The 26,860-nt window shown below is 37.5% G+C and overlaps 1 protein-coding gene across 3 annotated transcripts in view; it reads right to left on the minus strand.

Annotated features, from left to right (window-relative positions):
• The window catches only part of KPNA3 (karyopherin subunit alpha 3), a 91,311-nt gene that overhangs the window by 17,529 nt on the left and 46,922 nt on the right, over positions 1 to 26,860 (minus strand). For all 3 annotated transcript variants that reach the window (XM_043477732.1, XM_043477734.1, XM_043477733.1), the window contains exons 3-10: positions 8,100 to 8,189; positions 7,881 to 7,910; positions 7,738 to 7,790; positions 7,522 to 7,617; positions 4,817 to 4,902; positions 3,879 to 3,965; positions 3,350 to 3,519; positions 2,217 to 2,261 (exon numbers count right to left, since the gene is read on the minus strand). In XM_043477732.1, the coding sequence (XP_043333667.1) occupies positions 2,217 to 2,261; positions 3,350 to 3,519; positions 3,879 to 3,965; positions 4,817 to 4,902; positions 7,522 to 7,617; positions 7,738 to 7,790; positions 7,881 to 7,910; positions 8,100 to 8,189 (657 nt within the window). The remainder of the gene's footprint in view (positions 1 to 2,216; positions 2,262 to 3,349; positions 3,520 to 3,878; positions 3,966 to 4,816; positions 4,903 to 7,521; positions 7,618 to 7,737; positions 7,791 to 7,880; positions 7,911 to 8,099; positions 8,190 to 26,860) is intronic.

Consider the following 26,860-nt stretch of genomic DNA (forward strand, 5'->3'; position numbering starts at 1 on the left):
TACCTGAAACAACTTTTTCAACTTGACAAAATCCTTCTCATCCTAGTTGTATGACTATAGACAAATTAGTTAGCTGTCTTTTTTTTTTTTTACCATATTTGTAACATGAAGACAATTTTAATAACCAATCACATATGATTTTTCTAAAGAATAAATGAGTTAACAATTGAAAAAGTGCTAAAAAACAGTGCCTGGCACACTTAAAACCCGTAATAAATGCTGTTAACATAATCATCTTTTTTCACCTCTAACAATACTTCCACCACCATCCCTCTCCTTATAATGCTTATTTCAAATGTTACTTTCTCAGTGAAGCTTTCTGGTTGCTAGAGAGAACACATGCTTTGATAATTCTAGCATTTTGGTGATTTCTGTTTTCTTTTCTTGTTAGTCTGCACACATACTGTATCCTTATGTGATCATGGTACAAAACAGCATAGGCCTTGACTTGGCTTTAATTCTCAGCCACAGCTTTTATTCATCGTATGACCCTTAGTTAGGTTATTGAGTTTTTTACTTAGTTATTTTTTACTTAGTTATTTACTGAGTTTCAATTTCCTTACTTGTAAAATAAGAGAACAAAATTTATCTCATAAGGGTGCTGGTAAGATCAAAGGAGATTACAGAAACAGATTTAGTACAGCAAGCAACTGACAAAAGCTCATTTCGTTCACTCTTTTTACCTGCTACTAATGCTGACATCTTAGAGGGCAGAGTCTCCATGTCTTCTTCATTTTTGTGCCTACAATTCTTTGCACAATTCTAAGTGGGACAATCTGTTTTTTTAAACTTGATAAATATACTTAAAACTATAGTACTTCATTACTTTAATACCTCTAGCTTTCAAATAAACAAGACCAATAGGTGGTGGAAGCTTTTATTCCCCTACAATCAATTCCCTAATGTCCTAGGGGAGAAGTCTTGGTAGAAATATCAGATATCTTGCTTATTTCCCTTTTAATTTTGGCTTTCAGAAAGCTTAGGACTAAGTTTAGCATTCAGTAACAACAAATACAGTTTTAAAAACAATTTTACCTCCTCCTCCTTTCTTCTAAGGTATTTATTATCTTATGTCTATTGCTAAGTCACTTTTATATCCATTTTGAAAATAGGACAGTATATAACTAAACAGGATTCACTTAACTGTTATGACAGTTCATGCTAACACTTCACAAATAAAAAGTTACTTCAGTTACCCTTAAAGATTCCTTCCTAAGAAAGTCCTAAAATTAACTAGGGAAATGTGTGGTTCAATACTTACATGGGAACTATATATTGCTTCTTGAGAAATGTTAACAAAGATGTATTTTCTTCATCTCAATGATAAATCACACATAATTCTGACACCCACATACATAAATATTATGTGTAAACAAAGATACACAAAAACACAAACATACAAATCAGAAGAGATCTTAATTGGAATATCAGAAGCCAAATTCATGCTGGATGAACATTAGAGTCAGTTCTGAATTCTCTGAAATTTATCGACTGTTTTACTTTGTGGAAGAACTGACATTCAGTCTTGCTATAATCAGGAGAATTCTCAGACTGCCTGAAACAAAAATGTGCCAGAATATATACAGTAAGTGCTTAACCAAACCTCATATAATGAACAAATCATCTAAAGATACCTTTGCATTTAAAGCTATACTTGATATTCTTCAATACTGTACCTCAAAAGGTTACAGCCTGGGAGTTAGTAGGGTTTCATAGAAAGTAAATAAGATCTGTCATCAGAAGATCTCAGTTTTAAATATGGACACTGACCCTTACAAGCTCCGCAACTTTGAATAAGTCACTTAACCTTTCCCTGAGGCTTTCTTTTTTTAAAATGGGGATAATACTATCTAGACTACCAATTACAAAAATCAAATTTAAAAAATTTTTAAAGTATGAAGGAGCTTTATAAAGCTTTTACCACTTTATAAATATGATACTTAAAAATACTATTATGATATAAATAACTGAGTTAACTACATATGTGATAATTTCTCCAATGTTAGCATTTTTGTTCTCTGAATGATTTAAGATATAAACTCAGTTTAACCCTAATCCTACTTCTGAAAACAGAACATACATTTCTTCCACATACACTGTGGAAGCTTGACAAATTATTAAGATATATTGTGACACTTACGAAAAGCATAAGAATAAATAACCCTTTCAGTCTCATTAAGAGCCAAATTCCAAATCTAAGGTTCTGTTTTACTTACGTTTATATCTGTATGGTATATGAGGACACATAATGCTGGCAAAATCTGAGGGAAGAAAAAAAATGATAAATAACTCTAGAGTTGATGAAAATGTCTTTGCAAAAACGAGTAACTGTGATTTTTTTAAAAAAGTAGTAAATACTGTTTGAGTGCAAGAAAAACAACATTAAGTTTTTTGAATCTCTATTAGGAAAATTAAAATACAATAAATTCAATCTGAAACACCAAAAAATATTTCAGATGTTTAACTAAAATACTCAAGTAAGTCTGACACAGATTAATGCACCTTAAAGGAAAAACATTTGTTTCCAATAACCTTCTTTATGACATGTCTACCAGAAACAGTGGAGATGCGAGTATATAGTTATTTTTAAAAAGCCATTCTTAAAACCAATCTCATTGTCCCACTTACCTGTTTAAAGTAAAACTAAGATTTTATTTAAGAACTATTTGAGTCAAAGTTTTTGACCTCAGATTTAGTCAAGAGAAGTATGACTAGTATAAAGTCTGTTGCATGCAGACATTTCAAATCTTTTCTTTAAATCCGTGAGGGAGTGGGGGGAATCACTAAGTACCCTTTCCACACGGGCAAGAGGTGGCAGAAGATGGTGAATGATGCCAATTATAAAGATTAAAGATTCACAGTCAACATTTCTCTATTTAGTCAAGTGATTAAAGGTTACATAGGATTTTATAAAACTTAAAACACTCAGATCCATTTACGAATCAGATGTAAACAGCAAAGATTTTACTTTGCTTTAATTAGCAGATTTAACACAGCAATTTAACTCTAGAATATTTGCATATAAGCACACTAGATTTATCTGCAGCAATCCCTTAATTTTTAGTGTTAAATCAACAACTCAATGTAGTAATAAAACTGAGATTTTATTTTCTTTTGTATTTTTCTGCTTGAATTTATGGTTTCTTGGATTAAGGTGGACTGTATTTGGTCAGGTGCCACAGGTCTCAACTTTTATTTCACAGAAGTAAAAAATTAAGTTATGATACATTATTTAAATATCTCATACCTGCAATGAACTCATATGCGCTATTTCATTCCCTGTGCATGAAAACCTAAAGCATAAACATAGGGAAAATATACCATCTGGCCTTTGCAATTCTTCATTTACCTCCTGAACTGTCTCCATAGGCGGTGGGGGGTCCTTATTCCTGCAGAGATTGACAATGACCCATGTGACGTTCCGAAGGAAGGTGATGGGAATGGAGGGATTGATGAAGGACAGAAGAGGTTTGACAACTCCCAGTGATATGACATAATCTCTACATTGAGGACCATCACCTACAGAAATGAAAATTGTATTTAAAAAAAAATTACATTCAGGATGAGAAAGTCTGAAATGTATGCAATGGCTCATGTTGGGACACTGATGTTCTATGTTTCCTCACCATCAGTCAAGGGCATCAAGTGTTGCTATTTCTCCAGATTTTGATTTGGGGAACACAAATTTAACCTACCAGTCCTGGGTAACAAATTGCATATCCATCTAAAGAGGTATAATCTTAAGTTAATATTTATGAAGCAAGAAGATAGTCAACCCACATTAAAATTAGAGGAAACATAGTGTGTAATGGCCAATGTAGGAAAAAAGTTAATTAAGATACTTAACTGGAGTGTTTTCAAACCTAATTTCAACTTACCTATAATGTTTCCCAAAGCCCATACTGCTTGTTCACAAACATTCTGATGTGGTGAATGGAGAAGTCTTAGAAAAAGAGGTACGGCATCTATAATAAAGAAAAACTAATATTTATACTGCAAAATGTTGAAGAGTTCACAGGTTTCAGCCTAAATAAGTTGATGAAATATATATAGAGTTTGGTACACTAGAGTTGCTCAATTATAGTGAATGAATAAATGTAGCAAATACCTTTACCCTAAATATGCTACGTTTTAGTGTTTCCCCTAGTCTCAAGCAACAGACTTATTGACAATATCTAGAACTGCAGTAATATTAATTAAATGAAAACAACAGCATGAAGTTTTTCCTGTAATTCATTAAAAAAAGGTTTCTATCTTAGAATACTTTAGCCAATATGATTCCAATTGTTGATATGGGATTAAAGAACTGATTATACCCATATCAAGCCTACCTTATATTTCAAGATAATTCATCATTATACTCCTTACTCTACACATAACTTATGAACTAACTCAAATTCCAAAAGACTGATATCATATTCATTTCAGGTGAGAACTAAATAAGGCAGATCACTTTCTTAAAATTTCAGTCAGTTGTATACTACCTCTAGGATTTTTAGCTGTATCTCTGCACTACCTGTATTATTGAATGTTTAAATTAAAATTGACTCAAACTTTTAACAGCTTTACTGAGATATATCTGTTTAAGTGTACAATTCAAAGGTTCTTAGAGTTTATACAGAGTTGTGTAGTCATCACCACAATCTAATTTGACAACATTTCTACTGCCCCCAAAAGAAATCCCATACCCAGAAAGTCCTACCATCTTCTCCCGCAGCCCTAGGCAACCATTTACTCTGTTCTTTGTCTCTACCGAGTTTCCTGTTCAGCACATTTCATACAAATGACAGAAGGTCCAGCAAGTTAATTTACTTACTAGACTGTACAACAGCTTGAGTCTGTGCAGAGGTTCCTGATGCTATATTAGTTAATGCCCATGCAGCTTCAAACTGTAATGAAGGACTGTAAAAAACAAAAAAAATCTTTAGACACATAACTACCATTTAAGACCCACAGATTACATGGTTATCCTTTACCTTGTCCTTGAATTTCGCCTCATTACGTCCAAGTGCCTGTTGAATATCTCCACTTGAATGTCTCATTTGCTCTCAAAGTCAGTCAATATAAACTCACTTCTTTAGGTTCATTGGCAGTTGCAACATTCAGCCAGTCATTACTTTCCTTGACCTCCTTCTCTCCCACAGGTATCTAACCAATAGGTCATATCAATTTTACCTCTTAAATATTTCTTATATTTATCATGCCATCCAAAATATCACTGTGGTAGCTGAAGCCCTCATCATCTCATCTGAATCACTGCCACAACCTCTAGACAGGTCTTAAAGCGCTGACTCCACTACATCACCTGTTTCACATACCAGCAATATTACAAGGCTACATAATTTTGCTGACAGGATAAGATCATTATAATTTGGAATGGTAATGGAAGACTTCACAAAGAAAGTGAAAACTGAACTAGGTTTTCCAAGAGTGATAAAGAAAGAAAGTCACTAACAGCTGGAAATACAAATAAAACTACCATGGCTGGGATGATCATGATGTATGCAGCTGACAACAACACAGAGACCAAGAGAGCTGAAGCCAAGAAGATATGCACACAAAAACCAAGGAAAGCCAAAGGTTAGGAACTTAGAAGAAACTCTATACATATCAAAGAAAGACAGTGAGGTTGTTAATATCAAAAGATTAGAGAGATCAGAGAAGGAAAAGGTTTTAAGAAGAGTAAATGTCAGTGATAATAGCAAGCAGTAAGGTTAAAAAGATGCAACAGACCAGACAATGAAGTAGCAGACAAGAACCATCAACACATGATGAACTTTGGCAAAAGGCAAGAAATAAGAGGGTATCGAAGTTGAGGAGAAATAAAGCAATGATAAAATCAAAGATGATGAGATAGTTTATGTTGTCTCAGACTAGAAGGAGAAAGAGTTATTAAACTAGTATATATGGTTTGGCAAACTACTGACAATGAGGGCCTGAAATGAGAAAACAGAAAGATGTAAAAATACAATTACAAAGCTAGGGAAAGTCTTCTAAGATGTCATGTAAAAAGAGAGAGATAAGATAGAGAAAATAAGTAATTAAATGAGTGCAATAAGTAAACAATGAAGAAACATTTATTATATGCTTGGTATTATGTGGTGTTTTGTATACATTACTTTCATTCCTTGCAACCACCTAAATTTTATAGATTAGGTACCTAAGCATCAAATGCTATTTGGGTTTAGGTCAGTAGCAAACCCTAGATTTAAATCAAGGTCTATTCAGCTCCAGTCTTGGGTCTTTTATATTATGACACAATTGCCCATAACAAATCCATTAAGTCAGACTGAAACTATTGATAATTTTCTATTTTTACCTTCAGTGGTAGTTATACATGTCTGTATATATTTCAGCATACTCTTCTGTTATATATACAAGCTATATTTCACAGAGACACCCACACAAATGAGACCATGACAAAGACAAAAAGGCAAAATAAATAAATAAATGGAAAAGAAGAGAAGAAAAAAGAAAAGCAGCTCAAGAGCCAAAAAAAAAAAAAAAAAAAAGGAAAGAAAGAAAAAAGAGGGCCCTAAAGGAAAACAGAATTAAAAAAAAAAATAATTGAAATAAAACTTATTTTTGCTTAAATAAATCTTAAAGAAAACATATGATAGTATTTAAAAAGCTTTTGGAGAGATGGTTGTGGCACATAATGGAAAAAGAATGAAGTATTTTAAAATAATAAAAACCCTTAGTGGAAACATTTATAATGCTACTATTTTAATCTAGTCACCTGAAAATCTCATAGACAATATTTAGCAAAATACCCCCAAGTTTTAGTCTAAATGATCCTTAAAAGAAAAATGAGCCTTTGTTTAAATGTATTTTGGGGTTCAGCCTTACATTCTACCCAGTTAACTCAAACTGATGAGATTTAAGATCTAGCACACCAAGATCTCTCCAAATACTAGTAGAAATGGGGCCAGTACCTCAAAAGATACCAAGTGGTGTTTTTCTCTTTCTATTTTGGGAAATTATAATCTGCCCTCTTATTTTTAATTTACCACAAATAAAAACCATGATGATAGACAACTAATCATGGCTGGAGTTCTGTTAAAGACTTCACAGAGTATCATGGATCAGCTGGAATATTCCCAGGGTAAGAAAGAGCTACTCAGTTCTGGAAACCATTCATGTTGACTCAAGTCATGAGGTTAATCTATATATAGACTCATAAGCAAAGAATGACTCAAACACTATTTGGGTTGTTTTAAAACATTACTGAAGAAAAAGCCAACTAACAAATAAAGACTATAAATGTTTGAGATAATTTAGAACAGACAATAAACAGACGTTAAAATTTTCCTAGAAAATACACACACATACTTTATAAACTAAAAAGAAAAGCACTTAGGTCTGCAGAGTATGATCACAGTATTAAGAAAATTGTGTTAAAATACATGACAAATGAAAAATGTGATAAAGGCAAAACCAAATGGAACCCATTACTTAAATAATAATCCCAAATTTTCAGTTGGCTGAAAAAAGTGAACAGGGAGTCAAATCCATACTTACTTATCATCCCTTTCTAGACATTTCACTAGAATTGGTAAAATCCCAGATTTTATTAGGTCATCAATTGGTGGATTTCTGTCACTGGATAAAAGCTTTCTACAAAAAGAAGTATGAGAAATTAACTGCTGTAAGTTTCAAACTACGAACAGAAATAACAATGTACTACTTCTAGACCAGGTGTGACATAATTCTCTCTCTGGACAAATTCTTCCTTACCTTGCAGCCTGGACAGCACTCAACTGGACCACTGGGTTATCACTTGTGGCATTCTGCAACACCAAACGTAAATTTCAGAAATTTAAAAAAAAAAAATCAATTTCAAAATACTTCAAAAAGAGAATATTAAATTAATAACATACCTGCAATATAGCTTCTAGTGTTACATTTTGCTTAAAAAGAAAAAAAGATAGTTCAGCAAAGAGTTTAATAGCAAAATTACATTAACTAATGTATTTACTAAAGTTAAGAGTTAATATACCCTAATTATCATTGTAAAATTAGTCTTAAGATTGAGAATGAAGTTCTCTGGTTATTATAAGAATCACTTTTACAACACCTTATAAGCAAGGTTAACTTACTGCTTTAAAATCAGCATCAACATCTGAATCTTCTAAACTTTCCTCTTGGGGAACATTTCTTTTTTTCAGTAAGTGTTCATCTCTTTTGTTCTGAAAGACAACCAATAAAATAGTTAAGTTGTAAAGGCTGCTGCTAATGAAAATGTCATTAAAATTATTTCAACTTTATCAGCCAACTGTGAAATAAACACTAAACCTCTTTATAAGGATAATATGAATTAAATATGTATACTGCAAATCAATGACAGGACACATTCTGGATTTGGTAACAAAATTACTTACTGGTTTAAAGACCAGCACTCATACACACACAATTTATTAGGCAGCAACTGCTTTCACCAATACTGTGCTTCCTAATTTGTAAAAGAAGATTCAAATTTTAAATAATTATGCTGCTGCTGCTAAGTCACATCAGTCGTGTCTGACTCTGTGCGACCCCACAGACAGCAGCCCACCAGGCTCCTGTGTCCCTGGGATTCTCCAGGCAAGAATACTGAAGTGGGTTGCCATTTCCTTCTCTTATTATAAAGATCCAGCAAATATATTTCAACTAGTATACTAGCTTTCATCAACTTACTGCTAATGGTTGCCTGAAGCAATGCATTTATTAAGAAGCCAGCTTAATGAGGGTTTATTGCTCAAATGTTAAGATTTCTATGTATCCCACTTATTGGGAGTGCAGGAGTGGGAATTCACTAGCAAAAATGTCCTCTACTTCCTATTACCTCAGTTTTAAACTCTTATTTCTTCATTTTATGGGATTTGAACTCTTTGTAATGGCAACGTGTGCCATTTTACGTAACATATAACTGGGTAAATGACAACTTTTCTTTTTTTAGTTTGTCTACAGAATTAAAAATAGATAAAAGACTGATATCTAAGATTCTTTTCAATTTAAAACTTCCAAGACTTTACCTTCTGGTCTTCAATATTTACAGAATATTGTAATATTTCTGTTTGACTACGACAGAAAGGTACTGATGGTGTATTAATACTGATGCTAAAAATTCAGATCAAATAGAAAAACCAGAGAGAGACAAGCCTTACTGGGTTACATACGCGGCATTTACTTTTGTGCTCTGTATAAGGAATCGTGTTTAAACTAGCTGCTGACATGTACGCTAATGCTTAAGAGATTACCAACTTCAAATTATATCACAGCACATTTAGTATCTACTCAAATAATTAATTCTACATTATTTTCAAATTAATGCATCTCACAAATATGAAAATCATGCACTGATATTTTATAGTCTCAAGTGGCTCCCCACAGAATACTTATTAATTTACAGAGAAAAAACCTGGCAGATAAATGTCCTGATCAAATGGCAAAAGTTATAATTGAGTAAAGGAAAAGTACATATAACTCAGGGAATTCTACTCAAAATTCGGTAATGACCGATATGGGGGAAAATAAAATCTTAAACAGAAAATATATCTCTTCAAGAAGATTAGTGATACCAAAGGACCATTTCATGCAAAGATGGGCACAATAAAGGGCAGAAACGGTATGGACTTAACAGAAAGAGAAGACAGTAAGAAGAGGTGGCAAGAATACACAGAAGAACTATACAAAAAATATCTTCATGACCCAGATAACCACAATGGTGTGATCACTCACCTAGAGCCAGACATCCTGGAATGCAAAGTGAAGCAGGTCCTCAGGAAGCATCACTATGAACAAAGCTAGTGGAGGTGATGGAATTCCACTTGAGCTATTTCAAATCCTAAAACATGATGCTATGAAAGTGCTGTACTCAATATGCCAGCAAATTTGGAAAACTCAGCAGTGGCCACAGGACTGGAAAAGGTCAGTTTTCATTCCAATCCCAAAGAAAGGCAATGCCAAAGAATGCTCAAACTACTGCACAATTACACTCATCTCACACGCTAGTAAAGTAATGCTCAAAATTCCCCAAGCCAGGCTTCAACAGTACGTGAACCATGAACTTCCAGATGTTCAAGCTGGATTTAGAAAAGGCAGAAGAACCAGAGGTCAAATTGACAACATCCGCTGGATCATTGAAAAACATAAAGAGTTCCAGAAAAACATCTGCTTCTGCTTTATTGACTATGCAAAGTCTTTGACTGTGTAGATCACAACAAACTGTGGAAAATTCTGAAAGAGATGGGAATACCAGACCACCTGACCTGCTTCCTGAGAAATCCGTATGCAGGTTAAGAACCAACAGTTAGAACTGGGCATGGAATAACAGACTGGTGCCAAATCGGGAAAGGAATACGTCAAGGCTGTATATTGTTCCCATGCTTATTTAACTCATATGCAGAGTATATCATGTGAAATGCCGGGCTGTATGGAGCACAAGCTGGAATCAAGATTGCTGGGAAAAATATCAATAACCTCAGATATGCAGATGACACGACCGTTACAGCAGAAAATGAAGAGGAACTAAAGAGCTTCTTGATGAAAGTGAAAGAGAAGAGTGAAAAAGTTGGCTTAAAGCTCAACATTCAGAAATCTAAGATCATGGCATCTGGTCCCATCACTTCATGGCAAATAGATGGGAAAACAATGGAAACACTGACAGACTTTATTTTTGGGGACTCCAAAATCACTGCAGATGGTGACTGCAGCCATGAAATCAAGAGACACTTGCTCCTTGGAAGAAAGGCCATGACCAACCTAGACAGCATATTAAAAAGCAGAGACATTACTTTGCCAACAAAGGTCCGTCTAGTCAAAGCTATGGTTTTTCCAGTGGTCATGTGTGGACGTGAGAGTTGGACTATAAAGAAAGCTGAGCACCAAAGAATTGATGCTTTTGAAATGTGGTGTTGAAGACTCTTGAGAGTCCCTTGGACCTCAAGGAGATCCAACTAGTCCATCCTGAAGGAAATCAGTCCTGAATATTCATTGGAAGGACTGATGCTGAAACTGAGGCTCTAATACTTTGACCATCTGATGCAAAGAACTGACTCATTGGAAAAGACCCTGATGCTGGGAAAGATTGAGGGCAGGAGGAGAAGGGGGCGACAGAGCATGAGATGGGTGGATGGCATGACCGACTCAATGGACCTGAGTTTGAGCAAGCACAGTGAAGCCAGGCGTGCTGCAGTCAATGGGGTCGCAGAGTCTGACATGACTGAGAGACTGAACTGAAGTGATAGCTGATTTACAATGTTGTGTTAGTTTCAGGCATACAGCAAAGTGAATCAGCTACCAGTTGCTTCTCCTCCTGCCTTCAAGCTTTCCCAACATCAGGGTCTTTTCCAATGAGCCAGTTCTTCACATCAGGTGGCCAATCAGATTCGGCATCAATCCTCCAATGAATATTCAGGACTGATTTCCTTTAGGATTGACAGGTTTGGTCTCCTTGCAGGCCAGTAAAAAAAGTTTTTTTTTTAATTTCAAATACATTTAAAAAAAGAAAAAACAGTAAATGAAAATCAACACAGTATGCCTTCTCATCAATGTGCTGACAAAACAGTATCATCTTGGTGTTACTCATGAGCAAAATAATAGTAGTAATAACAACGACCATCTGAGAAAAGTCAGACATAAACGGGCCATTCTATTAAAAAATCAGTCTATAGATTCAAATACACTGTCATGAAAGATATAGACTGAAGAACTACTGGATCAAAGGAGACTTAAGAAACGATACAACTAATTGCAATGTCTAATCCTAGATTGGATCTTGGATTTATAAAAGAATATTATGGGAAAAAGCTAGCAAAGTATGAGTGATGGTCTATGGATTAGATAGAAATTTAGGTGAACTTGAAAAAAGAACCGTGGTTACACTGGAAGGTGTATGAAAATAATGTACTAAGGGTGTAAGGGGGCACCATGCTGCAACTTAACTGGTTGGGGGGTTATATAAATATATATATTTATTTATCAGGGAGAAAGTGAGAATAAGACAAATATGGGAAAATGCCAAGAATCAAGGAAGTTGGGTGCTGAGTGCTGTACTTTTCGGGTACTATTCTTGAAACCCTGAATTTCAAACTGCAAGTATGAAATTTTTTCCAAATTAAAAAAAAATGTATGCTTTTCACCTTGTGAATTACAACATAGTTAACCCTAAAATCCATTATTGTTTGTTATTCAGTCGCTAAGTTGTGTCTGACTCTTAGCGACCCCATGGACTGCAGCACACCAGGCTTCCCTGTCTTTCACCATCTTCTGGAGTTTAAGTTCATGTCCATGGAGTGAGTGATGCCATCTAGCCATCTCATCCTTTTGCCCTTCTTCTCCTTTTGCTTTCAATCTTCCCCAGCATTAGGATCTTTACCAATGAGTAATCATGTGGCCAGAGTATTGGAGCTTCAGCTTCAAGCATCAGTCCTTCCAATGAATATTCATCAGATATTTAAGACTGACTGGTTTGATCTCCCTGCTGTCCAAGGGACTCCAAGAATCTTCTCCAGCACTACAATTCTAAACCATCAATTCTTTGGCACTCAAGTTTTTTTTATGGTTCAATTCTCACATCCGTACCTGACTACTGGGAAAACCACAGCTTTGACTATACGGACCTTTGTTGGAAAAGGAATGTCTCTGTTTTTTAATATAGTGTCTAGGTTTGTCATAGCTTTCTTTCCAAGATGCAAGTGTCTTCTAATTTCATGGCTGTAGTCACCATCTGCAGTGATTTTGGAGCCCAAAAAATTGACATCAAATTGCCAATATTCGTTGGATCACAGAGAAAGCAAGGGAATTCCAAAAAAACATCTACTTCTGCTTCACTGACTACGAGAAAGCCTTTGACTGTGTGGCTCACAACAACATGTATTATATGGTAATTTTTAACACTTCTTGGAATTTAAGCCGTCTAAAAAGTTTCAACAAAGTTGACAGATTTGACAGATAAAACAAAAATTATTCTAACCCTGATTCTGTTCTCACCCTATGTTTCCTCCAACTTTACCAGAGTCTGATGATTAAGCTTTCTAAGGTCTTTCCGGGATCTCACTCCCCCTATTCCTCCTACTCTCCCAGGTATTTCAGGCACAGAAGTAATACAAGCGCATAAGCACCACTCAATCCTCCCCTGTACACAGATGCCCAATCCAGGGACAGCATTTTACCATTATATATTATGTCTGCTGTAAGGAAGCTCCTTCCTAATTCGCTAAATTTTCTTTTTCTTTTTCAGACACACATAGGTGCTCAATTTTACTAAACTGTGCTTTTTAAAAAAAAATCTATTCAAATGGCCACATAATTCTCTCCTTTCATCTATAAATGTGGTAAACTGTGAGTTTTTAATGTTAAACTCAGAACTTTTTAATGTTCAACTTATAAGCTGGGATAAACCCGTCTTGGAATTAAACTATGTATGTATATTCATTACTGGTTTCAATTTAATAATACTTTATGTGGGATTTTTTTCCCACCTATGTTCATAAGTGAAACTGGCTTATATACATCTTTTCTCACTCTATCTTTGCCTGATTCTTGGTGTTATGGTTTGTTAATCTTATAAAATGAGTTGAGAAATGTTCCCTCTACCTTCTCTGAAATCACTAAGTAAGGCTAAAATTGTCAGTCCCTTGAATGTTTCCTGGAGTTCTATCTGTGAGTACTTTTTCTTTTCAGGGCAACAAAAGAGGTTAAATTTTTAGTTACTGATCTAATTAATTGTTCTAAAATCTATTCAGGTTTTTAAATTTCTTCTTAAGCTGGGTAAATTGTTTTAAATTTTTCCACTGGGAAATTGTTTCACCTGAGTTTTCAAATTTATTGGCATAAAATTGTTCATATTCAAATTGTGGTTGTTTTAGAAAATGGTTACCATTCCCCTTCCGATATCCATGCCTCTGGATAATCTGGTCCTATGTTTATTCCAGGTATGGCCATGTAACTTGCTTTGGCAATGGACTTGAGTTTAGTAAATGAACTTGAAAAGTTCCTCCACATCCAAGCATGTCCTCTCTTGCCACTTATATAATTCTAGAGCCACCAGGTGAACAACTGTGAGCTTGCCTGTTGCAGGATGAGGCCATGTGGGAGACAACTAAGGTCTCAGTCAGTAGTAAGAAACTTCTATGAGACCGTCTTAGATCATCCAGTCACCAGCTAACCCACCAGCTGACCAGAGATGAATGAAGGAGCCCAAGCAGAGATCAGGTGAACTGGCCCAGAACAGAAGAATCACTCTGCCAACCCACAGAATTGTCAGTGGAATAAAATGGTTATTTTGTTCCTAAGCCACCAGGCTTTGAAGTGGTTCATTGTTGTTATTCAGTCACTAAGTCCTGTCCAACTCTGAAACCCCAAGGATTGAAGCATGCCAGGCTTCCCTGTCCTTCACTATGTCCCAGTGTTTGGTCAAACTAATGTCCATTGAATTGGTGATGCCATCCAACCATCTCATCCTCTGTCTCCCCCTTCTTCTCCTGCCCTCAATCTTTCCCAGCATCAGGGTCTTTTCTAATGAGTTGGCTCTTCACATCATGTGGCGAAAGTACTAGAGCTTCAGCATTAATCTTTCCAATGAATATTCAGGGTTGATTTCCTTTAGGATTGACTGGTTTGATCTCCTTGCTAGCCAACGGACTCTCAAGAGTCTTCTCATGCAGTAAAAACGAAGTGATGTGAAAGTTAAAGTGTTAGTTGCTCAGTTGTGTCCAATTCTTTGCGACCCCATGGACTGTAGCCCGCCAGTCTCCTCTATCCATAGAATTCTCCAGGCAAGAATACTGGAGTGGGTAGCCATTCCCTTCTCCAGGGGATCTATACTAAGCAGGGAAGTAATGTACTAATATTTTTTAAAAATAATGCCACATATGAATTAACATGCCTTTTAAATTCCTTTCATTCCCCTCTACCTGCTATAAATTTCTCCTGTAAAGGTAACTCTTCAATTCCACAGGTTCTGACATGTAATATCTTTCTCTTGGTCATATATTGGTGTTAGTTAACTTCTATTAGGATTTCTTCATGCTCAAGGTATTGAGAAGTGCTTACTTTTCCCCAACAATTATGAGGTTTTGGTAACTATCTCATTCACTGATTTCTCATTTAATTGTTTTGTAATCAGAGAACAAAGTCTGTACAACACTGAAATTAGCTGACATTTGCTTTAAAACAGAGTTTCCCAAACTTTTTCAGTACATAGTATAAGCCAAAGGCAATATCCAACAGTTTTCTTTATCAAATAGTTAGATCCAAACTAGTTAATAGTAATTTGGGAGCCGGGGGGTGGGGCAGTGCCAAGGCAAACTTAAGTTTAAAGAAAATATCTTTATTTCACTTAGACAAAATATGTAATTGAAAAAAACACAGTGCAACCTAATGGTCAAATTATGAACTATTTTAGTTCTGTGGTAATGAATGATTCTGTGGTATCTGAAATGTTAAGTGTCACTGTGCTTCTCATAAAAATTTAGAATATCCGAAGGTATTCCTCTGATTCACTAGAGTTCCATGTTACCTCACCGCACAGTGCAGCAACCAAGACTGCACTTAGTTCACAAAAGCAATATTCAAATATGCATGCGGCTTTATATGTGTATATTAGATATCAAATACTTGCAAATTAAGTTATTTACCTATCTCTTATTAACTGGTGTATTTAAAAGTTCTCCCACAATGGACAAACTTCTCCTTGTAATTGTGTCAATTCTGGCTTACATATATTAATATCTGGGCATACAAAAGTTTAGTGTTGTTATAGCTTCTCAGTTATAACAACTAAGGGGTACTCTAGAAGTCTGGTGTACTGCAGTCCATGGGGTCACAAAGAGTCGGACACAACTTAGTGACTGAACAACAACAGCTTCTTAGTACGTTGCTTCTTTTATCAAGAATTAAAGTAACAACCTTCATAGCTGAATTCAAATCATCCTAACAAAGTCCATTTTGGGTATCCTAGGACATGAAAGTTATACTTTACTCTTAATAAAAAATATGTACAACCGAAGTTAAGATGATCAATCCCTGAGCAGACTGCTGGTGATGTGATTAATCACCAAAACCAGCAACTTCAACTGTCCTTTTGCTTGTCACTTAGAGATCTTTACCCTCTTAGAGACTGTGCTATAGTAAGTTCAGCATCTACAAAGGTATCTTTTTCTTTGATCAAGTGGGAGGGGAGCTCAGAGGATATGGAAACTGGCCTAGTTTATCTCCAAACACATACACACAGACTAGATACATTTTAAAGTTCTTTTAGAAATCCATTATTAATCTGTTGACTCATATGTGTATTTAATACTTCTTAGATCTTCTGTTTTCTGACAACTGGTTGAACCACACGAACTGCCACTTAGTACATCAAAAAGCTTAAACATTTACATTACGAGGCATTATAGCATAATGGTTAAAAACTCAGCTCTGCCATTTTTCAGCTAGAGACTGACCCAGACTTGCCCAAGCGTGTCCAGGAGTCTCCAGCGGAGGCGTGGTCAGTGGTGGCCTGCTGCAGGGTCCAGAACACTGAGCCAGGAGACCTTTGGAAGGAGGTCCCATTATCTCCATCACCTCCACCATAGTTTGGCCTCAGGACAAAAAACAGGGAGGGAACACAGCCCCACCCATCAACAAAAAACTGGATTAAAGCTTTACTGAGCATGGCACCATCTGAATAAGACCCAGTTTCCCCCTCAGTCAGTTTCCCCTATCAGGAAGCTTCCATAAGCCTCTTATCCTTATCCAGCAGAGAGCAGAAAGAATGAAAACCACAATCACAAAAAACTAATCAATCTGATGATATGGACCACAGCCTTGTCTAACTTAATGAAACTATGAGCCATGCTGTGTAGGGCCACCCAAGACGGACAGATGTGGTCCACTGGAGAAGGGAATGGCAAATCACTTCAGTAGCCTTGCCTTGAGAAGCCCATAAGCAATATGAAAAGGCAAAAAGATAGGACACTGAAAGATGAACTCCCCAGGTCGGCAGGTGCCCAATATGCTACTGGAGATCAGTGGAGAAATAACTCCAAAAAGAATGAAGAGACAGAGACAAAGCAAAAATAACACCCACAGTTGCGGATGTGACTGGTGATGGAAAGAAAGTCCGATGCTGTAAAGAGCAATACTGCATAGGAACCTGGAATGTTAGGTCCATAAATTAGAAGTGGTCAAACAGAAGATGACAAGAGTCAACATCGACATTTTAGGAATCAGTGAACTAAAATGGACTGGAATGGGTAAATTTAACTCTGAAGACCATTATATCTATTACTGTGGGCAAAAATCCCTTAGAAGAAATGGAACAGTCCTCATAGTCAACAAAAGAGTCCAAAATGTAGTACTTGGATGCAATCTCAAAAATAACAGAATGATCTCTGTTCATTTCCAAGGCAAACCATTCAATATCACAGTGATGGTTATGGTGGTGGTTTAGTCGCTAAGTTGTGTCCAACTCTTGCGATCCTACCAGGATCCACTGTCCATGGGATTCTCCAGGCAAGAATACTGGAGTGGGTTGCCATTTCCTTCTCCAGGGGATCTTCCCGATCCATGAATCGAACTGGGACTCCTGCATTCCAGGCAGATGATATACCAACTGAGCTATAAAGGAAGCCCAATATCACAGTAATCCAGGTCTATGTCCCAACCAGTAATGCTGAAGAAGCTGAAGTTAAATGGTTTGATGAAGACCGACAAGACCTTCTAGAACTAACACCGAAAAAAGATGTTATTTTCATTATAAGGGACTGGAATGCAAAAGTAGGAAGTCAAGAGATACTTGGAGTAACAGGCAAATTTAGCCTTCGAGTACAAAATGAAGCAGGGCAAAGGCTAACAGAGTTTTGCCAAGAGAACTCACTGGTCACAGCAAACACCCTCTTTCAACAACAAAAGGGAAGACCCTATGCATGGACATTACCAGATAATCAATACCAAAATCAGATTGATTATATTCTTTGCAGCCAAAGATAAGAGAAGCTCTATACAGTCAGCAAAAACAAGACTGGGAGACGACTGTGGCTCAGATCATGAATTCCTTATTGCAAAATAAAAATGAAAGTGTTAGTCCCTAAGTCGTGTCTGACTCTTTGCATCTGTCCATGGAATTCTCCAGGTAAGAATAGTGGAGTGGGTTGTCATTTCCTTCTCCAGGGGATCGTCCCAACAGAGGAATCGAACCCAGGGCTCCTGCACTGCAGGCAGATTCTTTACTGACTCAGCTATGAGGGAAGCCCCACGTCAAACTTAAATTGAAGAAGGTAGGAAAAACCAATAGACCATTCAGGAATGACCTAAATGAAATCCCATACAAATATATGGAAGTCACAAATAGATTCAAGGGATTAGATATAATAGAGTGGCTGAAGAACTATGGATGGAGGTTTGGGGCAGTGATCAAGACCATCCCCAAGAAAAAGAAATGCAAAAAGGCAAAATGACTGTCTGAGGAGGCCTTAGAAATTAGCTGAAAAAAGAAGAGAAGCAAAAGGCAAAGGACCAAAGGGAAAAAAAAAAAACAAATTTGAATGCAGTGTTCCAAAGAATAGCAAGGAGAGAAAAGAAAGCTTTCCTCAGTGACCAATACAAAGAAATAGAGGAAAACAACAGAATGGGAAAGACTAGAGATCTCTTCAAGAAAATTAGAGATATTAGGGGAACATTTCATGCAAAGATAGGCACAATAAAGAACAGAAATGGTATGGACTTAACAGAAGGAGAAGACAGTAAGAAGAGGTGGCAAGAACACACAGGAGAACTATACAAAAAAGATCTTCACGACCCAGATAATCACAATGGTGTGATCACTTACATAGAGCCAGACATCCTGGAATGTGAAGTCAAGAGGGTCTTAGGAAGAATCACTACGAACAAAGCTAGTGGAGGTGATGGAATTCCACTTGAGCTATTTCAAATCCTAAAAGATGATGCTGTGAAAGTGCTGCACTCAATATGCCAGCAAATTTGAAACCTCAGCAGTGGCCACAGGACTGGAAAAGGTCAGTTTTCATTCCAATCCCAAAGAAAGGCAATGCCAAAGAATGATCAAACTACTGCAAAACTGCACTCATCTCACACACCAGTAAAAAGTAATGCTCAAAACTCTCTAAGCCAGGCTTCAACAGTACGTGAACCATGAACTTCCAGATGTTCAAGCTGGATTTAGAAAAGGCAGAGGAACCAGAGATCAAATTGCCAACATCCTCTGGATCATTGAAAAAGAAAGAGTTCCAGAAAAACATCTACTTTTGCTTTATTGACTACACCAAAGCCTTTGACTGTGTGGATCACAACAAACTGTGGAAAATCCTGAAGGGATGGGAATACCAGACCACCTGACCTGCCTCCTGAGAAATCTGTATGCAGGTCAAGAAGCAACAGTTAGGACCGGACATGGAACAACAGACTGGTGCCAAATCGGGAAAGGAGTACATCAAGGCTGTATATTGTCACCCTGTTTATTTAACTTCTATGCAGAGTACATCATGAGAAACGCTTGGCTGGATGAAGCACAAGCTGGAATCAAGGTTGCCGGGAGAACTATCAATAACCTCAGATATACAGATAATACAACCCTTATGGCAGAAAAAGAAGAAGTAAAGAGCCTCTTGATGAAAGTGAAAGAAGAGAGTGAACAAGTTGGCTTAAAACTCAACATTCAGAAAACTAAGATCATGGCATCCAGTCCCATCACTTTATGGCAAATAGATGGGGAAACAATGGAAACAGTGACATATTTTATCTTTTTTGGCTCCAAAATCACTGTAGATGGTGACTGCAGCCATGAAATGGAGACGCTTGCTCCTTGGAAGAAAAGGTATGACCAACCTAGATAGCATATTAAAAACCAGAGACATTACTTTGCCAACAAAGGTCTGTCTGGTCAAAGCTATGGTTTCTACCAGCAGTCATGTACGGATGTGAGATTTGGACTATAAAGAAAGCTGAGCGCTGAAGAACTGATTCTTTTGAACTGTGGTGTTGGAGAAGACTCTTGAGAGTCCCTTGGACTGCAAGGAGATCCAACCAGTCAGTCCCAAAGGAAATCAGTCCTGAATATTCATTGGAAAGACTGATGCTCAAGCTGAAACTCCAGTACTCTGGCCACCTGATGTGAAGAACGGGCTCACTGGAAAAGACCCTGATGCTGGGAAGGATTGAAGGCAGGAAGAGAAGGGGTCGACAGAAGATGAAATGGTTGGATGGTATCACCGACTCAATGGACATGAGTTTGAATAAACTCTGGGAGTTGGTGATGGACAGGGAGGCCTGGCATGCTGCAGCCCATGGGATTGCAAAGAGTCGGACACGACTGAGCGACTGAACTGAACTGAAGTGGTGTGTTTAGTTTTGCAGTTTATTACAAGCACAAGCTTCTTAGATTGTAGCAGACCTGCAACAAACAGTTTCAGGACTTTTAGCCAATGACCATACTTTGAATAACACTGATACTGATCTATAAAAATTGAGGGTCAGATCTAGTTATTAACATGCAGTGCCTTGAAAGTGAAAGTGAAGTCTCTCAGTCGTGTCTGACTATTTGCAACCCCATGGATTGTAGCCTACCATGCTCCTCCATCCATGGGATTTTCCAGGTAAGAATACTGCAGTGGGTTGCCATTTCCTTCTCCAGGAGATCTTCCCAACCCAGGGATTGAACCTGGGTCTCCTGCACTGTAGGCATACACTTTACTGTCTAAGCCACCAGGGAAGTCAATACGCAGTGCCTTACTGGCCTCAAACTGTTTTTGTTTGAGCTCTTCTGTTTTCTTTTACCTCCTTGATCTCTTGCTTTCTTATTTCACTAAGCCTTTATGGTTCAACATTTGTAAGAAGTCTGTATTTCGGTTTTATTTCATGTTGTAAACAGTCAAAAAATGAAATGACTTGCCTAAAGTCACACAGCTAAAAAATGGCAGAACTGAGTTTTCAACCATTATGCTATAATGCCTCAATGTATACGTTTAAGCTTTTTGATGTTCAGTTCAGTTCAGTCACTCACTCATGTCCGACTCTTTGTGACCCCATGGACTGCAGCACGCCAGGTCTCCCTGTCCATCATCAACTCCCAGAGTTTATTCAAACTCATGTCCATTGACTCGGTGATGCCATCCAACCATCTCATCCTCTGTCGACCCCTTCTCCTCCCGCCTTAAATCTTTCCCAGGATCAGGGTCTTTTCCAATGAGCCAGTTCTTCACATCAGGTGGCCAAAGCATTGGAGCTTCAGCTTCAGCATCAGTCCTTCCAATGAATATTCAGGACTGATTTCCTTTAGGATGGACTGCTTGGATCTCCTTGCAGGCCAAGGGACTCTCAAGAGTCTTCTGGAACACCATAGTTCAAAAGCTTCAACTCTTCGGTGCTCAGCTTTCTTTATAGTCCAAATCTCACATCCATACATGACCACGGGAAAAACTGTAGCTTTGACTAGACAGACCTTTGTTTACAAAGTAATGTCTCTGCTTTTTAATATGATATCTAGGTTGGTCATACCTTTTCTTCCAAGGAGCAAGCATCTTTTAATTTCATGGCTACAGCCACCATCTGCAGTGATTTTGGAACGCCAAAAGATAAAGTCTGTCAGTGTTTCCACTGTTTCCCCATCTATTTGCCATGAAGTGATGGGACCGGATGCCATGAGCTTAGTTTTCTGAATGTTGAGCTTTAACCCAACTTTTTCACTTTCCTCTTACACTTTCATCATGAGGCTTTTTAGTTACTCTTCACTTTCTGGATTCACTTTGATGATCCAGTGGATGTTGGCAGTTTGATCTCTGGTTCCTCTGCCTTTTCTGAATCCTGCTTGAACATGTGGAAGTTTACAGTTCACGTACTGTTGAAACCTGGCTTGGAGAATTGTGAACACACCATTTAGTTCCTTTACTTATTAATCTAGGCAGAAAAACTTTCATGGTAAAGGAAGCAATGTCTTGTTTACTCTTTTTTTAAATTTTTAAAAATTAATTTATTTTCTTATTGAAGGATAATTGCTTTACAGAATTTTGTTGTTTTCTGTCAAACCTAAACAAGAATCAGCCATAGGTATACATATATCCCCTCCCTTTTAAACCTCCCGCCCATCTCCCTCCCCATCCCACCCCTCTCGGTTGATACAGAGCCCCTCTTTGAGTTTCCTGAGCCATACAGCAAATTCCCACTGGCTGTCTGTTTTACATATGGTAATGTAAGTTTCCATGTTACTCTTTCTATACATCTCACCCTTTCCTTCCCTCTCCCCAAGTCCATAAGTCTATTGTCTATGTCTATTTCTCCACTGCTGCCCTGTAAATAAATTCTTCAGTACCATTTTTCTAGATTCCGTATAGATGCATTATAATATGATGTTTATGTTTCTCTTTCTGACTTAATTCACTTCCTATAGTAGGTTCTAGGTTCATCCATCACATTTAGAACTAACTCAAATGCATTCCTTTTTTATGGCCGAGTAATATTCCATTGTGTATATGTACCACAACTTCTTTATCCATTCATCTGTTGATGGACATCTAGGTTGCTTCCAGGCTTCAGCTACTGTCAATAGTGCTGCAATGAACAACAGGATACATGTGTCTTTCTCAATTTTGGTTTCCTCAGGGTATATCCATAGGAGTGGGATTGCTGGGTCATATGGTGGTTTTATTCCTAGTTTTTTAAGGTATCTGCATACCTTCTTCCATAGTGGCTCTATCAATTTACATTCCCACCAGCAGTGCAAGAGCATTCCCTCTTCTCCACACCCTCTCCAGCATTTATTGTTTGTAGACTCTTTGATGATGGCCATTCTAACCGGTGTGAGGTAATATCTGATATCTCATTGTAGTTTTGATTTGCATTTCTCTAATAATAAGCAATGTTGAGCGTCTTTCCATGTGTTTGTTAGCCATCTGTATGTCTTTGAAGAAATGCCTGTTTAGGTCTTTTTCCCACTTTTTGATTGCGTTGTTTGTTTTTCTGGCATTGAGTTGTGTGAGCTGCTTGTATATTTTAGAAATCAATCCTTTGTCAGTTGCTTCATTTGCTATGATTTTCTCCCATTCTGAGGGTTGTCTTTTCACTTTACTTATACTTTGCTTTGCTGTGCAAAAGCTTTTAAGTTTAATCAGGTCCCACTAGTTTACTTTTATTTCCACTACTCTAAGAGGTGGGTCATAGGGGATCTTGCTTTGATTTATGTCATCAAGTGTTCTTCCTATGTTTTCTTCTAAGAGTTTTATAATTTCTGGTCTTAGATTTAGGTCTTTAATCCATTTTGAGTTTATCTTTGTGTATGGTGTTAGGAAGTATTCAAATTTCATTCTTTTACATGTAGCTGTCCACTTTCCCCAGCACCACTTATTGAAGAGGCTGTCTTTGCCCCATTGTATATTCTTGCCTCCTCTATCAAAAATAAGGTACACCCATAAGTGCATGGGTGTATTTCTGGGCTTTTTATCTTGTTTCTTTGGTCTGTATTTCTGTTTTTGTGCCAGTACCATACTGGCTTGATGACTGTAGCTTTGTAGTATAATCTGAAGTCAAGAAGGTTGATTCCTCCAGCTCCATTCTTCTTTCTCAAGACTGCTTTGGTTATTCAGGGTCTTTTGTGTTTCTATATGAATTGTGAGAATTTTTGTTCTAGTTTTGTGAAAAATGTCATTGGTAATGGTACACATCGCACTGAATCTGTAGATTGCGTTTGGTAGTATAGTCATTTTCACAATATTGATTTTTCCTACCCAGGAACATGGAGCATCTCTCCATCTGTTTATGTTGTGTTTGATTTCTTTCATTAGTGTCTTACAATTTTCTGTGTACAGTTCTTTTGTCTCCTTCAGTTCACGTCAGTTCAGTTCAGTCACTCAGTCATGTCCAACTCTTTGCGACTCCATGAATCGCAGCACGCCAGGCCTCCCTGTCCATCACCAACTCCCGAAGTCTACTCAAACCCATGTCCATCGAGTTGGTGATGCCATCCAACCATCTCATCCTCTGTCGTCCCCTTCTCCTCCTGCCCCCAATCCCTCCCAGCATCAGGGCTTTTTCCAATGAATCAACTCTTCTCATGAGGTGGCCAAAGTACTGGAGTTTCAGCTTCAGCATCAGTTTTTCCAATGAATACCCAGGACTTATCTCCTTTAGGATGGACTGATTGGATCTCCTTGCAGTCCAAGGGACTCTCAAGAATCTTCTCCAACACCATAGTTCAAAAGCATCAATTTTTCGGCGCTCAGCTTTCTTTATAGTCCAACTCTCACATCCACACATGATTACTGGAAAAACCATAGCCTTGACCAGACGGACCTTTGTTAGCAAAGTAATGTCTCTGCTTTTTAATATGCTATCTAGGTTGGTCATAACTTTCCTTCCAAGGAGGAAGTGTCTTTTAATTTCATGGCTGCAGTCACCATCTGCAGTGATTTTGGAGCCCAAAAAAATAAAGTCTGACACTGTTTCCACTGTTTCCCCATCTATTTGCCATGAAGTGATGGGACCGGATGTCATGATCTTAGTTTTCTGAATGTTGAGCTTTAAGCCAACTTTTTCACTTTCCTCTTACACTTTCATCAAGAGGCTTTTTAGTTACTCTTCACTTTCTGCCATAAGGGTGTCATGATCTGCATATCTGAGGTTATTGATATTTCTCCCGGCAACCTTGATTCCAGCTTGTGCTTCTTCCAGCCCAGCGTTTCTCATGATGTACTCTGCATAGAAGTTAAATAAGCAGGGTGACAATATGCAGCCTTGATGTACTCCTTTTCCTATTTGGAACCAGTCTATTGTTCCATGTCCAGTTCTAACTGTTGCTTCCTGACCTGCATACAGGTTTCTCAAGAGGCAGGTCAGGTGGTCTGGTATTCCCATCTCTTTCAGAATTTTCCACAGTTTATTGCGATCCACACAGTCAAAGGCTTTGGCATAGTCAATAAAGCAGAAATAGATGTTTTTCTGGAACTCTGTCTTTTTCGATGATCCAGTGGATGTTGGCAATTTGATCTCTGGTTCCTCTGCCTTTTCTAAAACCAGCTTGAACATCTGGAAGTTCATGGTTCATGTATTGCTGAAGCCTGGGTTGGAGAATTTTGAGCATTACTTTACTAGCGTGTGAGATGAGTGCAATTGTGCAGTAGTTCGAGCATTGTTTGGGATTGTCTTTCTTAGTGATTAGAATGAAAACTGACCTTTTCCAGTGCTGTGGCCACTGCTGAGTTTTCCAAATTTGCTGGCATATTGAGTGCAGCACTTTCACAGCATCATCTTTCAGGATTTGAAATAGCTCAACTGGAATTCCATCACCTCCACTAGCTTTGTTTGTAGTGATGCTTTCTAAGGCCCACTTGACTTCACATTCCAGGATGTCTGGCTCTAGGTGAGTGATCACACCATTGTGATTATCTGGGTCGTGAAGATCTTTTTTGTACAGTTCTTCTGTGTATTCTTGCCACCTCTTTTTAATATCTTTGGCTTCTGTTAGGTCCATACCATTTCTGTCCTTTATTGAGCCCATTGTTGCATGAAATGTTCCCTTGGTATCTCTAATTTTCTTGAAGAGATCTCTAGTCTTTCCTATTCTGTTGTTTTCCTCTATTTCTTTGCATTGATTGCTGAGGAAGTCTTTCTTATCTCTCCTGGCTATTCTCTGGAACTCTGTATTCAAATGGGAATATCTTTCCTTTTCTCCTTTGCTTTTTGCTTCTTTTCACAGCTATTTGTAAGGCCTCCTCAGACAACCATTTTGCTTTTTTGCATTTCTTTCCCATGGGGATGGTCTTGACCCCTGTCTCCTGTACAATGTCACGAACCTCCATCCACAGTTCATCAGGCTCTCTGTCTATCAGATCTAGTCCCTTAAATCTATTTCTCACTTCCACTGTGTAGTCATAAGGGATTCGATTTAGATCATGCCTGAATGGTCTAGTGGTTTTCCCTACTTTCTTCAATTTAAGTCTGAATTTGGCAATAAGGAGTTCATGATCTGAGCTACAGTCAGCTCCCAGTCTTGTTTTTGCTGACTGTATAGAGCTTCACCATCTTTGGCTGCAAAGAATATAATCAATCTGATTTCGGTGTTGACCGTCTGGTGATGTCCATGTGTAGAGTCTTCTCTTGTGTTGTTGGAAGAGGGTGTTTGCTATGACTAGTACGTTCTCTTGGCAGAACTCTATTAGCCTTTGCCCTGCTTCATTCAGTACTCCAAGGCCAAATTTGCCTGTTTGTCTCCTTAGGTAAGTTTATTCCTAGATATTTAATTATTTCTGTTGCAATGATGAATAGGATTGATTCCTTAATTTTTCTGATTTTTCATATAGAAATTTTCATATAGAAATTTTTCATATAGAAATGCAAGTGATTTCTGTGTATTGACTTTGCATCCTGAAACTTTGCTAAATTCACTGATTAGCTCTAGCAATGTTCTGATACTATCTTTAGGGTCTTCTATGTACAGTATCATGTCATCTGTAAACAGTGAGAGCTTTACTTCTTTTCTGATCTGGATTGCTTTTATTCCTTTTTCTTCTCTGATTGCTGTAGCTAGGACTTCTAGAACTATGTTGAATAATGGTGAAAGTGGATACCCTTGTCTTGTTTCTCATCTTAGGGGGAATGCTTTCAATTTGTCACCATTGAGAATATTGTTTGCTATAGGCTTATCATATATGGCCTTTACTATGTTGAGGTAGGTACCGTCTATGCCCATTTTTTGAAGAGTTTTAATCATAAATGGGTGCTGAATTTTGTCAAAGGCTTTTTCTGCATCTATTTAGATTACATTATGGTTTTTATCTTTCAATTTGCTAATATGGTGTACCACATTGACTGATTTGTGTATACTGAAGAATCCTTGCATTCCTGGAATAAACCCAACTTGATCATGTTGTATGAGCTTTTTGATGTG

The sequence above is a fragment of the Cervus canadensis genome, chromosome 9 (assembly GCF_019320065.1).
Source record: "Cervus canadensis isolate Bull #8, Minnesota chromosome 9, ASM1932006v1, whole genome shotgun sequence".
Taxonomy (NCBI): Eukaryota; Metazoa; Chordata; class Mammalia; order Artiodactyla; family Cervidae; genus Cervus; species Cervus canadensis.